Source organism: Pseudophryne corroboree, chromosome 4 (assembly GCF_028390025.1).
Source record: "Pseudophryne corroboree isolate aPseCor3 chromosome 4, aPseCor3.hap2, whole genome shotgun sequence".
NCBI lineage: Eukaryota > Metazoa > Chordata > Amphibia > Anura > Myobatrachidae > Pseudophryne > Pseudophryne corroboree.
In genome coordinates, this window is record NC_086447.1 from 204,455,410 (window position 1) to 204,472,901 (window position 17,492).

At 47.2% G+C, this 17,492-nt stretch overlaps 1 protein-coding gene across 7 annotated transcripts in view; it reads left to right on the forward strand.

The window, feature by feature from the left end:
• Positions 1-17,492, forward strand: part of SEPTIN2 (septin 2) — a 125,786-nt gene that overhangs the window by 45,479 nt on the left and 62,815 nt on the right. For 5 of the 7 annotated variants that reach the window (XM_063915818.1, XM_063915821.1, XM_063915816.1 and 2 more), the window contains exons 2-3: positions 13,055-13,083; positions 13,629-13,743. In XM_063915818.1, the coding sequence (XP_063771888.1) occupies positions 13,075-13,083; positions 13,629-13,743 (124 nt within the window). In that variant the 5' untranslated portion in view covers positions 13,055-13,074. The remainder of the gene's footprint in view (positions 1-13,054; positions 13,084-13,628; positions 13,744-17,492) is intronic. The other 2 variants (XM_063915822.1, XM_063915817.1) reach the window with 1 other exon arrangement.

Consider the following 17,492-nt stretch of genomic DNA (forward strand, 5'->3'; position numbering starts at 1 on the left):
TATGACGCTTCTGCCCTTCCTGGGCATGATTCTGGACACAGACCAGAAGAAGGTTTTTCTCCCGACAGAGAAGGCTCAGAAACTCATGACACTGGTCAGAGACCTCTTAAAACCAAAACAGGTGTCGGTGCATCACTGCACGAGAGTCCTGGGAAAGATGGTGGCGTCATACGAGGCCATTCCCTTCGGCAGGTTCCATGCGAGGACCTTTTCAATGGGATCTGTTGGACAAGTGGTCCGGATCGCATCTACAGATGCATCGGCTGATCACCCTATCCCCCAGGGCCAGGGTGTCTCTTCTGTGGTGGCTGCAGAGTACTCAACTTCTCGAGGGCCGCAGGTTCGGCATTCAGGACTGGGTCCTGGTGACCACGGATGCAAGCCTCCGAGGGTGGGGGGCAGTCACTCAGGGAAGAAGTTTCCAAGGGCTGTGGTCCAGTCAGGAGACTTGCCTTCACATCAATACCCTGGAACTAAGGGCCATATACAACGCCCTAAGTCAAGCAGAGACCCTGCTTCGCAACCAATCGGTGCTGATTCAATCAGACAACATCACCGCAGTGGCTCATGTAAACCGCCAAGGCGGCACAAGGAGCAGGGTGGCGATGGCGGAAGCCACCAGAATTCTTCGATGGGCGGAGAATCACGTATGAGCACTGTCAGCAGTGCTCATTCCGGGAGTGGACGACTGGGAAGCAGACTTCCTCAGCAGGCACGACCTCCACCCGGGAGAGTGGGGACTTCATCAAGAAGTCTTCGCCAGATTGTAGGTCGGAAGTCTTCGCCAGATTGTAGGTCGGTGGGAACTGCCACAGGTGGACATGATGGCATCCCGCCTCAACAAAAAGCTACAGAGGTATTGCGCCAGGTCAAGAGACTCTCGGGCGATAACTGTAGACGCACTGGTGACACCGTGGATGTTCCAGTCGGTTTATGTGTTTCCTCCTCTTCCTCTCATACCCAAGGTGCTGAGAATCGTAAGAAAAAGAGGAGTGAGAACAATACTCATTGTTCCGGATTAGCCTAGAGGGACTTGGTATCCAGAGCTGCAAGAAATGCTCGCTGAGGACCCATGGCCTCTGCCTCTAAGGCAGGATCTGTTGCAGCAGGGACCTTGTCTGTTCCAAGACTTACCGCGGCTGCGTTTGACGGCAGGGCGGTTGAACGCCGGATCCTAGTAGAAAAAGGGATTCCGGATGAGGTTATTCCTACGCTAATAAAGGCTAGGAAGGACGTGACGGCTAAACATTATCACCGTATACGGCGAAAGTATGTTGCTTGGTGTGAGGCCAGGAATGCCCCTACAGAGGATTTCCAGCTGGGCCGTTTCCTTCACTTCCTACAGTCGGGAGTGACTTTGGGCCTGAAATTGGGGTCCATTAAGGTCCGGATTTCGGCCCTATCCATTTTCTTTCAAAAAGAACTAGCTTCTCTACCTGAAGTTCAGACGTCTGTAAAGGGAGTGCTGCATATTCAGCTCCCGTTTGTGCCCCCAGTGGCACCTTGGGATCTTTACGTGGTGTTGAATTTCCTGAAATCACACTGGTTTGAGCCACTTAAAACCGTGGAGTTAAAATATCTCACGTGGAAGGTGGTCATGCTATTAGCCTTGGCTTCGGCTAGGCGTGGGTCAGAATTGGCGGCTTTGTCACATAAAAGCCCCTATTTGGTTTTCCATATGGACAGGGCAGAATTGCAGACTCGTCCGCGATTTCTGCCAAATGTGGTGTCATCTTTTCATATGAACCAACCTGTTGTGGTGCCTGTGGCTACTCGTGACTTGGAGGATTCCGAGTTACTGGATGTAGTCAGGGCTTTGAAGGTTCATGTAGCCAGAACGGCTAGAGTCAGGAAAACTGAGTCGCTGTTTATCCTGTATGCATCCAACAAGCTGGGTGCTCCTGCTTCAAAGCAAACTATTGCTCGCTGGATCTGTAACACGATCCAGCAGGCTCATTCTGCGGCTGGATTGCCGCTTCCAAAATCGGTAAAAGCCCACTCCACAAGGAAGGTGGGCTCTTCTTGGGCGGGTGCCCGAGGGGTCTCGGCATTACAGCTTTGCCGAGCGGCTACTTGGTCAGGTTCAAACACCTTTGCAAAGTGCTACAAGTTTGATACCCTGGCTGAGGAGGACCTTGTGTTTGCTCATTCGGTGCTGCAGAGTCATCCGCACTCTCCCACCCGTTTGGGAGCTTTGGTATAATCCCCATGGTCCTTACGGAGTCCCCAGCATCCACTAGTACGTTAGAGAAAATAAGATTTTACTTACCGGTAAATCTATTTCTCGTAGTCCGTAGTGGATGCTGGGCGCCCGTCCCAAGTGCGGACTTCTTCTGCAATACTTGTATATAGTTATTGCTTACAATAAGGGTTATGTTATGGTTGCATCAGGTTGGTCTGATGCTCTGTTGTTGTTCATACTGTTAACTGGGTAAGTTTATCACGAGTTATACGGTGTGATTGGTGTGGCTGGTATGAGTCTTACCCTGGATTCCAAAATCCTTTCCTTGTACTGTCAGCTCTTCCGGGCACAGTTTCCTTAACTGAGGTCTGGAGGAGGGACATAGAGGGAGGAGCCAGTGCACACCAGTAGCCCTAATTCTTTCTTAGAGTGCCCTGTCTCCTGCGGAGCCCGTCTATTCCCCATGGTCCTTACGGAGTCCCCAGCATCCACTACGGACTACGAGAAATAGATTTACCGGTAAGTAAAATCTTATTATTTCCGAGATCGATCAAATCCTTTTACTTCCTTTATTTCTCCATGCAGACACCACTGCACAAGCTCTTTCAGAAGATATTTGTTACGAGTCAATTAACACAATTTTTAGATACAGTTTAGGGATGTCCATCGCAAGATCACGGTAGATGCTAGAATCAAGTGGCCTAAAGGACCTATGACGTCGGGGGGAGGAGCCACGTCACCAGGGGGAGGAGCTAGGCCAGCGGGATAGTTCTTCTATCCATGCCACCAACTACTACCTTTAGTAACTCTGTGGCGATCGGAACGAGCCCGAAGCGTGCTGAGCGTACATTTCGGGTACCCTGTTCGGGCATGGCTCCTTCCCCTGGTGATGTGGCTCCTCACCTTGTGATGTCAGAGGTCCCTTACCCAACTTGGATTTAGAACTAAGATCACCGCTGGAACTTGCCTTGTCTAGACATCTAGCTTTTAAAAGATAACCAGTCCTTGGTTTAAACTGTGCGCGTGTGCAGTAGTAGCCAGAGTGAGCTGTGCTGCAGTCATCATTTTCGGTTCTGCGCAGCTTAACCACTTGCCTGGCATGGTCGCAACAGATGCGACCATGCCTGCAAGTGCTTTATCTGACCTGGTCGCACAGGATGCGACCAGTCAGATAGAGAGTGTTAGCAGCGGAGGGAAGGGAATCTTTCCTCCACTGCTGCTGTCAGATGGACCAGAAGGTCCCTCTGCCTCCCCGCACTCTCCCCTACTGATTGCTGTGCTGCCGATCACTGCTGATCGGTCAGCACGGCAGGACCGCCCCTCCCAGACATTAGCAGCCGCTGGGAAAGTGTAAATTAACCACCCCAGAGCCCCCTGTATACCTGGAGGCTGTCACGGCTTTCAAAATAAAAGCAGCTATGTTCCGATGGTCGCGATGTTCCCAATCGATGTTTGTGGGGGGAAACAATTTGTTTTTGTTTGTTTTTAAAAAAAAAATTTTTACTAAAATAATTTTGGATAGGGTTAAATTCATGTTCTTCACCTAATTCACTAATAAAAAAAACTCAACAATTTTGGAGCGTTTTTTTTGGGGGGGGAATTGTCAGTTAAGTGGTTAATGCAAGGTCACAGCCATCGAATAGCACCAGAAAGAAGCATCCATGTCTGGCACCATAACAAACCCAGTATTAGATGGAAAATTAATTTACATTGGATCAGGAACATCAGTGGTTACCAACCATCAGTTTCCAATATCTATCCCTAGTACAGACAAATAGGGGGTAATTAAGACCGATCTTTTCTGTCCTGCACCGTGATGGTCTTGCAACGTGGGTCGTAGTATGTCTTTAGATGCAGGTTGATTGACAGACTGCAGATGTTTTGGGGGTGGTTGTCAAAAAAACAGATAAAGATCCACTGGCCTTGGCAACGTAGTTGCAATGAACTTTCTGAATAACCTTAGGGTTGCTCAGATGTCCAATGCTCCCTGTGATGTCTCCGATGTTGATACGATGCTGCATTTACTGATGCATGCAGAGTTCTTCAGCCTTACCATGAATATACCAGTGCGAGGGTGAGATTTTAGCCAGTAAATATGGTGCCAAGATTTTCAGTAATGCATTGATGAATGGAGGGAAGAAGTGCAGGGGAGTAAATGTTAGTATCATTGATAGCTTTAGTGTTCGTATGGGCAGTTTAATCCAGGGCTGGAGACATCTTCCCAAAACGTAGTAATTGGGCAATAAAATGCTACATCATTCCAGATCCAAGTTAGCTCTTCCGGGATTTCCTCATTTGTAAGTTGATTTGAAGACTAGTCCTCAGGTGGAAAATCAGAGGATGGAGGAGAATTATTCCCATTTCTCTGACGTCCTAGTGGATGCTGGGAACTCCGAAAGGACCATGGGGAATAGCGGCTCCGCAGGAGACTGGGCACAACTAAAGAAAGCTTTTAGGTCACCTGGTGTGCACTGGCTCCTCCCACTATGACCCTCCTCCAAGCCTCAGTTAGATTTTGTGCCCGGCCGAGGTTGGATGCACACTAGGGGCTTTCCTGAGCTTCTAGAAAGAAAGTATATAATTAGGTTTTTTTATTTTACAGTGAGACCTGCTGGCAACAGGCTCACTGCAGCGAGGGACTAAGGGGAGAAGAAGCGAACCTACCTGCTTGCAGCTAGCTTGGGCTTCTTAGGCTACTGGACACCATTAGCTCCAGAGGGATCGACCGCATGGAACTGGCCTTGGTGTTCGGTCCCGGAGCCGCGCCATAATTCTGGAAGACTATTTTAAAGCTCATTTAGAGAAAATTTCAAATGTACAGCAGAGTGGTCTAAAGAAGCTGTACTACTGGATCTGCATAGTATCCCGCAATAAAGGAATATTACATTTGGGATGGTGTTTGTGTTTACTTCCTCTGGATGAAAACTAACACAGGGAGTGCATACAGCACATAGGTCCTTGTCCAGAATGGAATCATTATGCCACTGTCCTGTATCAACTCAGTACCGCTAGAAACCCTTCAATGCTTTAATTTCCCAACTATTGCTGCCCACCTCGTAAGTTTATTCACTTTTAAGAGGTGGGTTAGTTACAAACTCTAAATCTAGGCACACACTATACAATTATCTGGCAGATAATCTGCCAGATCTAGCTGGTTGGAATGAAAATCACAATCGACCATTTGCTACCAAACACTGGAAAACAAACAAAACCTGTCGTTTATACAAATTTGTTAAACACAAATTTAACCAACTTGGATGAACAACTGTTTTTGTCTGTTTTGCAGTGTTCGGGAACAAATGATCGATTGTCATTTGTTCTCATCCATTACCAGATTTTAATTTCAACTAGCTAGATCTTGCAGATAATCTGCCAGATAATTGTATAGTGTGTACCTATCTTAATTCATATCATGGGCCTAGATTGTGTTGGGTAATAGAACTACAGTGAGACTTTCATAAGAAACATCAGATTTGACTCAGAAGTTGGACCAAAAAAGGTAAAAAGAAAGAAGACTCTTTTTTTGGGTGCACTCTTAGAAAAGTCAAACGTTGACTAGAATATGAAAAAATTAAAACATAGTATATTTATTAGTCATAAATGTAAAAATTCAAACAGTTGGTATATCCAGATTGTACATATAGGAAACAGACATAAAATTTAAAAAGTCTCACATATGTGATGTCTAGAACACAAGTAATACGCAAGATAGTCTCGTATGGACAAAATATGGATTTCCTCAGAAGTTACCTGTGGGTACCCTATTTCTTCTACATAATACATCAAATATGTGAGCACAATACTTCTGTGGTATGAAAACCAACCTGTGCCAGCACAGAAGCCAGCGCTTAAGTGGTGTAGGATTTGCCAGGTTCCTCCTCATACCTAGGTTAAGGGGTAAATGTACTAAAGTGCAGATTGTATGCTGTTTGCAAAATGTCACTTATCGGATGCTGTTTTCAGACCCGACCACAGGATTTACCAATGCATCTTGCAGGGCAAGAACTCAAACTGCATCTTATGTGTAGTGATTTAAACCTCTGCATGCATTGTACTTTGCCCAGATTGGCATGCACACTTATCTTAGAAAGAAAGGGATGTTCCTGAAAGTGGCAGAATAATAATACTCGCAGTGGGAGCTCCCAGTGTAATCACGTGCTGGGGTAAATTTGCTATGAGCAATATAGGAGATAATATAGGAGATAATGTAGGTAAGTGATATGGGAGATATGTTGGATTGGATAGACTGAATGTATGGTGATGCTAGTCTTTGCATAAAACTCCAGGTATTGCTGATATGATACTGTAACCACATACTACCAGATGCAGGTTTGAGGAACAAAGGTTTTGTATAGCGAAAATAGAATTCTGCAGTGGGCGGAACCATGGAGTGGTTTGACAATTAGCAGAAGATACGATTTAGCTGAAGGAAACTGCATTACATTCTGATGGTAGATGTTGCATTTTTCTCAAGGTGAAGAAATAGGAGGCATGAAATTCCACTTAAAATGACACCCCGTTTGCTGAGACGCTCCTAAGCATGTGTGAGCATACTTTGCCTTAGAGCCCCTTATTTTTGAGGAATACTAATAAAAGTTATATTTTAATATTATAATTTCTCTATCGTCCTAGTGGATGCTGGGGTTCCTGAAAGGACCATGGGGAATAGCGGCTCCGCAGGAGACAGGGCACAAAAAGTAAAGCTTTAGGATCAGGTGGTGTGCACTGGCTCCTCCCCCTATGACCCTCCTCCAAGCCTCAGTTAGATTTTTGTGCCCGGCCGAGAAGGGTGCAATCTAGGTGGCTCTCCTAAAGAGCTGCTTAGAAAAGTTTAGCTTAGGTTTTTTATTTTACAGTGAGTCCTGCTGGCAACAGGATCACTGCAACGAGGGACTTAGGGGAGAAGAAGTGAACTCACCTGCGTGCAGGATGGATTGGCTTCTTTGGCTACTGGACATTAGCTCCAGAGGGACGATCACAGGTACAGCCTGGATGGTCACCGGAGCCTCGCCGCCGGCCCCCTTGCAGATGCTGAAACAAGAAGAAGGTCCAGAATCGGCGGCATGAAGACTCCTCAGTCTTCTTAAGGTAGCGCACAGCACTGCAGCTGTGCGCCATTTCCTCTCAGCACACTTCACACGGCAGTCACTGAGGGTGCAGGGCGCTGGAAGGGGGGCGCCCTGGGAGGCAATGAAAACCTATTTTTGGCTAAAAATACCTCACATATAGCCTCCGGGGGCTATATGGAGATATTTAACCCCTGCCAGAATCCGTTAAGAGCGGGAGACGAGGCCGCCGAAAAAGGGGCGGGGCCTATCTCCTCAGCACACAGCGCCATTTTCCCTCACAGAAAGGCTGGAGGGAAGGCTCCCAGGCTCTCCCCTGCACTGCACTACAGAAACAGGGTTAAAACAGAGAGGGGGGGCACTAATTTGGCGTTAGAAATATATAAAAAAGATGCTATAAGGGAAAACGCTTATATAAGGTTGTCCCTATATAATTATAGCGTTTTTGGTGTGTGCTGGCAAACTCTCCCTCTGTCTCTCCAAAGGGCTAGTAGGTCCTGTCCTCTATCAGAGCATTCCCTGTGTGTGTGCTGTGTGTCGGTACGTGTGTGTCGACATGTATGAGGACGATGTTGGTGAGGAGGCGGAGCAATTGCCTGTAATGGTGATGTCACTCTCTAGGGAGTCGACACCGGAATGGATGGCTTATTTAGGGAATTACGTGATAATGTCAACACGCGGCAAGGTTGGTTGACGACATGAGACGGCCGACAAACAATTAGTACCGGTCCAGACGTCTCAAAAACACCGTCAGGGGTTTTAAAACGCCCGTTTACTTTAGTCGGTCGACACAGACAGGGACACTGAATCCAGTGTCGACGGTGAATAAACAAACGTATTCCTTATTAGGGCCACACGTTAAGGGCAATGAAGGAGGTGTTACATATTTCTGATACTACAAGTACCACAAAAGAGGGTATTATGTGGGATGTGAAAAAACTACCGTAGTTTTTCCTGAATCAGATAAATTAAATGAAGTGTGTGATGATGCGTGGGTTCCCCCCGATAGAAAATATGGGCGGTATACCCTTTCCCGCCAGAAGTTAGGGCGCGTTGGAAAACACCCCTTAGGGTGGATAAGGCGCTCACACGCTTATCAGAACAAGTGGCGGTACCGTCTATAGATAGGGCCGTCCTCAAGGAGCCAGCTGACAGGAGGCTGGAAAATATCATAAAAAGTATATACACACATACTGGTGTTATACTGCGACCAGCGATCGCCTCAGCCTGGATGTGCAGAGCTGGGGTGGCTTGGTCGGATTCCCTGACTAAAAATATTGATACCCTTGACAGGGACAGTATTTTATTGACTATAGAGCATTTAAAGGATGCATTTCTATATATGCGAGATGCACAGAGGGATATTTGCACTCTGGCATCAAGAGTAAGTGCGATGTCCATATCTGCCAGAAGATGTTTATGGACACGACAGTGGTCAGGTGATGCAGATTCCAAACGGCACAAAGGTGTATTGCCGTATAAAGGAAGAGGAGTTATTTGGGGTCGGTCCATCGGACCTGGTGGCCACGGCAACTGCTGGAAAATCCACCGTTTTTTACCCTAAGTCACATCTCTGCAGAAAAAGACACCGTCTTTTCAGCTTCAGTCCTTTCGTCCCTATAAGAGTCATATCTGCCCAGGGATAGAGGAAAGGGAAGAAGACTGCAGCAGGCAGCCCATTCCCAGGAACAGAAGCGTTCCACCGCTTCTGACAAGCTCTCAGCATGAAGCTGAGACCGTACAGGACCCCTGGATCCTACAAGTAGTATCCCAGGGGTACAGATTGGAATGTCGAGACGTTTCCCCTGCGCAGGCTCCTGAAGTCTGCTTTACCAAGGTCTCCCTCCGACAAGGAGGCAGTATGGGAAACAATTCACGAGCTGTATTCCCAGCAGGTGATAATTAAATTACCCCTCCTACAACAAGAAAAGGGGTATTATTCCACACTATATTGTGGTACTGAAGCCAGAAGGCTAGGTGAGACCTATTCTAAATCTAAAAAAATTTGAACACTTACAAAGGTTCAAGTCAAGATGGAGTCACTCAGAGCAGTGATAACGAACCGGGAAGAAGGGGACTATATGGTGTCCCGAGACATCAGGGATGCTTACCTCCATGTCCCAAATTTGCCCTTATCACTAAGGGTACCTCAGGTTCGTGGTACAGAACTGTCACTATCAGTTTCAGACGCTGCCGTTTGGATTGTCCACGGCACCCCGGGTCTTTACCAAGGTAATGGCCGAAATGATGGTTCTTCTTCGAAGAAAAGGCGTCTTAATTATCCCTTACTTGGACGATCTCCTGATAAGGGCAAAGTCCAGGGAACAGTTGGAGGTCGGAGTAGCACTATCTCGGATACTGTTACAACAGCAGGGGTGGATTCTAAATATTTCAAAATCGCAGCTGATCCCGACAACAAGTCTCCTGTGCTTAGGGATGATTCTGGACACAGTCCAGAAAAAGGTGTTTCTCCCGGAAGAGAAAGCCAGGGAGTTATCCGAGCTAGTCAGGAACCTCCTAAAATCAGTGCATCATTGCACAAGGGCCATGGTAAAAAAATGGTGACTTCCTTCGAAGCAATTCCAGTCGGCAGATTTCATGCAAGAACTTTTCAGTGGGATCTGCTGGACAAATGGTCCGGATCGCATCTTCAGATGCATCAGCGGATAACCCTATATCCAAGGACAAGGGTGTCTCTCCTGTGGTGGTTACAGAGTGCTCATCTTCTAGAGGGCCGCAGATTCGGCATTCAGTTTTGGATGTTGGTGACCACGGAGGCCAGCCCGAGAGGCTGGGGAGCAGTCACACAAGGAAAAAATTTCCAGGGAGTGTGATCAAGTCTGGAGACTTTTCTCCACATAAATATAGCTAAGGGTAAATTTTATAATGCTCTAAGCTTAGCAAGACCTCTGCTTCAAGGTCAGCCGGTATTGATCCAGTGGGATAAAACATCACGGCAGTCGCCCACGTAAATAGACAGGGCGGCACAAGAAGCAGGAGGGCAGTGGCAAAAACTGCAAGGACTTTTCGCTGGGCGGAAAATCATGTGATAGCACTGTCAGCAGTGTTTCATTCCGGGAATGGAAACTGGGAAGCAGACTTCCTCAGTAGGCACGACCTCCACCCGGCAGAGTGGGAACTTCATGGGGAAGTTTTCCACATGATTGTAAACCGTTGGGAATTACCAAAGGTGGACATGATGGCGTCCCGTCTGAACAAAAAACGGGACAGGTATTGCGCCAGGTTAAGAGACCCTCAGGCAATAGCTGTGGACGTTCTGGTAACACCGTGGGTGTACCAGTCGGTGTATGTGTTCCATCCTCTGCTTTTCATACCCAAGGTACTGAGAATTATAAGACGTAGAGGAGTAAGAACTATACTCATGGCTCCGGATTGGCCAAGAAGGACTTGGTACCCGGAACTTCAAGAGATGCTCACAGAGGACTTATGGCCTCTGCCGCTAAGAAGGGACTTGTTTCAGCAAGTACCATGTCTGTTCCAAGACTTACCGCAGCTGCGTTTGACGGCATGGCGGTGGAACGCCGGATCCTAAGGGAAAAGGCATTCAGGAAGAGGTCATTCCTACCCTGGTCAAAGCCAGAAAGGAGGTGACCGCACAACATTATCACCACATGTGGCGAAAATATGTTGCGTGGTGTGAGGCCAGGAAGGCCCCACGAAGAAATTTCAACTCGGTCGATTCCTGCATTTCCTGCAAACAGGAGTGTCTATGGGCCTCAAATTGGGGTCCATTAAGGTTCAAATTTCGGCCCTGTCGATTTTTCTTCCAGAAAGAATTGGCTTCAGTTCCTGAAGTCCAGAAGTTTGTCAAGGGAGTATTGCATATACAACCCCCTTTTGTGCCTCCAGTGGCACTGTGGGATCTCAACGTAGTTCTGGGATTCCTCAAAACACATTGGTTTAAAACCAGTCAAATCTGTGGATTTGAAGCATCTCACATGAAAAGTGAACATGCTCTTGGACCTGGCCTGGACCAGGCGAGTGTCAAATTGGTGGTTTTTTTCTCAAAAAAGCCCATATCTGTTTGTCCATTCGGACAGGGCAGAGCTGCGGACTCGTCCCCAGTTCTCTCCCTAAGGTGGTGTCAGTGTTTCACCTGAACCAGCTTATTGTGGTGTCTTGCGCCTACTAGGGACTTGGAGGACTCCAAGTTGCTAGATGTGGTCAGGGCCCTGAAAATATAGGTTCCAGGACGGCTGGAGTCAGGAAAACTGACTTGCTGTTATCCTGTATGCACCCAACAAACTGGGTGCTCTTGCTTTTAAGCAGACTTTTGCTAGTTGGATGTGTGATACAATTCAGCTTGCACATTCTGTGGCAGGCCTGCCACAGCCAAAATATGTAAATGCCCATTCCACAAGGAAGGTGGGCTCATCTTGGGCGGCTGCCCGAGGGGTCTCGGCTTTACAACTTTGCCGAGCGGCTATTTAGTCAGGGGCAAACACGTTTGTAAAATCCTACAAATTTGATAACCTGGCTAAGGAGGACCTGGAGTTCTCTCATTCGGTGCTGCAGAGTCATCCGCACTCTCCCGCCCGTTTGGGAGCTTTGGTATAATCCCCATGGTCCTTTCAGGAACCCCAGCATCCACTAGGACGATAGAGAAAATAAGAATTTACTTACCGATAATTCTATTTCTCGGAGTCCGTAGTGGATGCTGGGCGCCCATCCCAAGTGCGGATTATCTGCAATATTTGTACATAGTTACAAAAATCGGGTTATTATTGTTGTGAGCCATCTTTCAGAGGCTCCGCTGTTATCATACTGTTAACTGGGTTCAGATCACAGGTTGTACAGTGTGATTGGTGTGGCTGGTATGAGTCTTACCCGGGATTCATAAATCCTTCCTTATTGTGTACGCTCGTCCGGGCACAGTATCCTAACTGAGGCTTGGAGGAGGGTCATAGGGGGAGGAGCCAGTGCACACCACCTAATCCTAAAGCTTTACTTTTTGTGCCCTGTCTCCTGCGGAGCCGCTATTCCCCATGGTCCTTTCAGGAACCCCAGCATCCACTACGGACTCCGAGAAATAGAATTATCGGTAAGTAAATTCTTATTATTACATAATTCACAACAAAAGTGTGCCCCAGAAGAGACTTGTAGTCTTTCTTCTTTTTCTCTTTGGCTCCTGTACTATACAGGAACCATACATTTTCCTCATACTTTATAAATGGCAGAACTCACCAAGAGTAATCAGGAATGCACACTGAGTCAGAGAGAGAAAAACCACAAGAGTGAAAAGCAATAATTTTGAAATTGAAAAACAACAAAACTATATACAAGTTGAGTATCCCTTATCCAAAATGCTTGGGACCAGCATTATTTTGGATATCGGATTTTTCCGTATTTTGGAATAATTGCATACCATAATGAGATATCATGGTGATGGGACCTAAATCTAAGCACAGAATGCATTTATGTTACATATACACCTTATACACACAGCCTGAAGGTCATTTTAGCCAATATTTTTTGTAACTTTGTGCATTAAACAAAGTGTATCTACATTCACCCAATTCATTTATGTTGCATATTCACCTTATACACACAGCAGGAAGGTCATTTAATACAATATTTTTAATAACTGTGTATTAAACAAAGCTCGTGTACATTGAGCCATCAAAAAACAAAGGTTTCACTATCTCACTCTCACTCAAAAAAGTCCATATTTCGGAATAGTCCGTATTTCGGAATATTTGGATATGGGAAACTCAACCTGTATTATGTTCTGTAAAGTGTTTATAAACTGTATGTATTAACTCTTAATTTTATTTTTGTCTTACAGTTTTCTTTCCAAGTCTGAAGATGTCCAAGGTAAATAAAAACAAAAAAACCCTTTAACGGTTACTATTTTGTGGAAATGTAATAAAGTATGACCATTACAGAAGCTTTTTTTGGCAACAGTAGTAACTGCTAGATTTACAAATGTAGAGTTTGCACAGATGAGTGAAAGGCATTTGTGGTATGCCTGAATTGCTGGGGGGACGTTATGTAGCCTTCACTATTTAGGCCCCTAGTGATGAGCCAGATAATAGATACATTGTATACTTTGCTCATACACTCTGCTTTCCTGGCCCATGAGTACAAAGTATATCATGCTGTAGTTTGTTTTGTCTGTTGTGTTCTGGATTTGCAAGCTGGATTGAAAAGATAATGCCATGGTTCTGTATTGAAGGGCTCAGTGCACCTGTGGTCCCCTATGGTGCTGTGTGGTGGGGGCGGCTACTTATCTCCTCATTACATGTTACTGTTTACCAAATTCCAGCTCCCCACCCGGTCCTGACCCAGATTTTAAAATGTTAACTTATGTTTGTGAGTAATGTCCATTTTAAATAACACTTTTTTTCCCTCCCCATCAGCAGGCTCAGTTTTCAAACCCCGAGACGCCAGGTTATGTTGGCTTTGCCAATCTGCCAAACCAGGTTCACCGCAAGTCTGTGAGGAAGGGATTTGAGTTTACCCTCATGGTTGTAGGTAAGAAATATTTCTCTATCGTCCTAGTGGATGCTGGGGTTCCTGAAAGGACCATGGGGAATAGCGGCTCCGCAGGAGACAGGGCACAAAAAGTAAAGCTTTTCCGATCAGGTGGTGTGCACTGGCTCCTCCCCCTATGACCCTCCTCCAGACTCCAGTTAGATTTTTGTGCCCGGCCGAGAAGGGTGCAATCTAGGTGGCTCTCCTAAAGAGCTGCTTAGAGAAAGTTTAGCTAGGTTTTTTAGGTTACAGTGATTCCTGCTGGCAACAGGATCACTGCAGCGAGGGACTGAGGGGAGAAGGAGTCAACTCACCTGCGTGCAGGATGGATTGGCTTCTTGGCTACTGGACATCAAGCTCCAGAGGGACGATCACAGGTACAGCCTGGATGGTCACCGGAGCCGCGCCGCCGGCCCCCTTGCAGATGCTGAAGACAGAAGAGGTCCAGAATCGGCGGCTGAAGACTCCTGCAGTCTTCTAAAGGTAGCGCACAGCACTGCAGCTGTGCGCCATTTTCCTCTCAGCACACTTCACACGGCAGTCACTGAGGGTGCAGGGCGCTGGGAGGGGGGCGCCCTGGGAGGCAAAATGAGTACCTATAAAGGCTAAAAATACCTCACATATAGCCCTAGAGGCTATATGGAGATATTTAACCCCTGCCTGATTTCTCAAAATAGCGGGAGACGAGCCCGCCGGAAAAGGGGCGGGGCCTATCTCCTCAGCACACGGCGCCATTTCCTCTCACAGCTCCGCTGGTCAGGACGGCTCCCAGGTCTCTCCCCTGCACTGCACTACAGAAACAGGGTAAAACAGAGAGGGGGGGCAAATTTATGGCGATATTTTTATATAACAAAGCAGCTATAGGGGAGCACTTATTATAAGGCTATCCCTGATATATATATAGCGCTTTTGGTGTGTGCTGGCAAACTCTCCCTCTGTCTCCCCAAAGGGCTAGTGGGTCCTGTCTTCATTAGGAGCATTCCCTGTGTGTCTGCTGTGTGTCGGTACGTGTGTGTCGACATGTATGAGGACGATATTGGTGTGGAGGCGGAGCAATTGCCAAATATGGGGATGTCACCTCCTAGGGGGTCGACACCAGAATGGATGCCTTTATTTATGGAACTACGGGATAGTGTCAACACGCTAAAGCAGTCGTTTGACGACATGAGACGGCCGGACAATCAATTAGTGCCTGTCCAGGCGACTCAAACACCGTCAGGGGCTGTGAAACGCCCTTTGCCTCAGTCGGTCGACACAGACCCAGACACAGGCGATGACTCCAGTGGTGACGGTGACGAATCAACCGTATTTTCCAGTAGGGCCACACGTTATATGATTTTGGCAATGAAGGAGGCGTTACATTTAGCTGATACTACAGGTACCACTAAACAGGGTATTATGTGGGGTATGAAAAAACTACCTATAGTTTTTCCTGAATCAGAAGAACTAAATGACGTGTGTAATGAAGCGTGGGTTGCCCCTGATAAAAAGCTGATAATTTCAAAGAAATTATTGGCATTATACCCTTTCCCGCCAGAGGTTAGGGAGCGCTGGGAAACACCTCCTAGGGTGGACAAGGCGCTAACACGCTTATCTAAACAAGTGGCGTTACCCTCTCCTGAGACGGCCGCACTTAAAGATCCATCAGATAGGAGGATGGAAAATATCCAAAAAAGTATATACACACATGCAGGTGTTATACTACGACCAGCTGTAGCAACTGCCTGGATGGGCAGTGCGGGGGTAGTTTGGTCAGAATCCCTGATTGAAAATATTGATACCCTGGACAGGGACAATATTTTACTGTCGTTAGAACAAATAAAGGATGCATTTCTTTATATGCGTGATGCACAGAGGGATATATGCACACTGGCATCACGGGTAAGTGCTATGTCCATTTCGGCCAGAAGAGCTTTATGGACGCGACAGTGGACAGGCGATGCGGATTCAAAACGGCATATGGAAGTTTTGCCGTATAAGGGGGAGGAGTTATTTGGAGTCGGTCTATCAGATTTGGTGGCCACGGCTACAGCCGGGAAATCCACCTTTCTACCTCAAGTCACTCCCCAACAGAAAAAGGCACCGACTTTTCAACCGCAGCCCCTTCGTTCCTTTAAAAATAAGAGAGCAAAGGGCTATTCATATTTGCCACGAGGCAAAGGTCGAGGGAAGAGACAGCAACACGCAGCTCCTTCCCAGGATCAGAAGCCCTCCCCGGCTTCTACAAAAGCCTCAGCATGACGCTGGGGCTTCTCAAGCGGACTCGGGGACGGTGGGCGGTCGTCTCAAAAATTACAGCGCGCAGTGGGCTCACTCGCAAGTAGATCCCTGGATCCTGCAGATAATATCTCAGGGATACAGGTTGGAATTAGAGACGGATCCACCTCGCCGTTTCCTGAGGTCTGCTTTACCAACGTCCCCCTCCGAAAGGGAGACGGTGTTGGAAGCCATTCACAAGCTGTACTCTCAGCAGGTGATAGTCAAGGTACCTCTTCTGCAACAAGGGAAGGGGTATTATTCCACTCTTTTTGTGGTACCGAAGCCGGATGGCTCGGTAAGGCCTATTCTAAATCTGAAGTCCTTGAACCTGTACATAAAGAAGTTCAAGTTCAAAATGGAGTCACTCAGAGCAGTGATAGCGAACCTGGAAGAGGGGGACTTTATGGTATCCTTGGACATCAAGGATGCGTATCTCCACGTTCCAATTTACCCCTCACACCAGGGGTACCTCAGGTTCGTTGTACAAAACTGTCACTATCAGTTTCAGACGCTGCCGTTCGGATTGTCCACGGCACCTCGGATCTTTACAAAGGTAATGGCCGAGATGATGATTCTTCTTCGAAGAAAAGGCGTATTAATTATCCCATACTTGGACGATCTCCTAATAAGGGCGAGGTCCAGAGAACAGCTAGAGATGGGATTAGCACTGTCTCAAGAAGTGCTAAAACAGCACGGGTGGATTCTGAATATTCCAAAATCCCAGTTAATGCCGACAACTCGTCTGCTGTTCCTAGGGATGATTCTGGACACGGTTCAGAAAAAGGTTTTTCTCCCGGAGGAAAAAGCCAAGGAGTTATCCGAGCTTGTCAGGAACCTCCTAAAACCAGGAAAGGTGTCTGTACATCAATGCACAAGAGTCCTGGGAAAAATGGTGGCTTCTTACGAAGCGATTCCATTCGGCAGATTCCACGCAAGAATTTTCCAAAGGGATCTGTTGGACAAATGGTCAGGGTCGCATCTTCAGATGCACCTACGGATAACCCTGTCTCCAAGGACAAGGGTGTCTCTTCTGTGGTGGTTGCAGAGTGCTCATCTATTGGAGGGCCGCAGATTCGGCATACAGGATTGGATCCTGGTGACCACGGACGCCAGCCTGAGAGGCTGGGGAGCAGTCACACAAGGAAGAAACTTCCAGGGAGTATGGACGAGCCTGGAAACGTCTCTTCACATAAACATTCTGGAACTAAGAGCAATATACAATGCTCTAAACCAGGCAGAACCTCTGCTTCAGGGAAAACCGGTATTGATCCAGTCGGACAACATCACGGCAGTCGCCCATGTGAACAGACAGGGCGGCACAAGAAGCAGGAGGGCAATGGCAGAAGCTGCAAGGATTCTTCGCTGGGCAGAGAATCATGTGATAGCACTGTCAGCAGTGTTCATCCCGGGAGTGGACAACTGGGAAGCAGACTTCCTCAGCAGACACGATCTTCACCCGGGAGAGTGGGGACTTCATCCAGAAGTCTTCC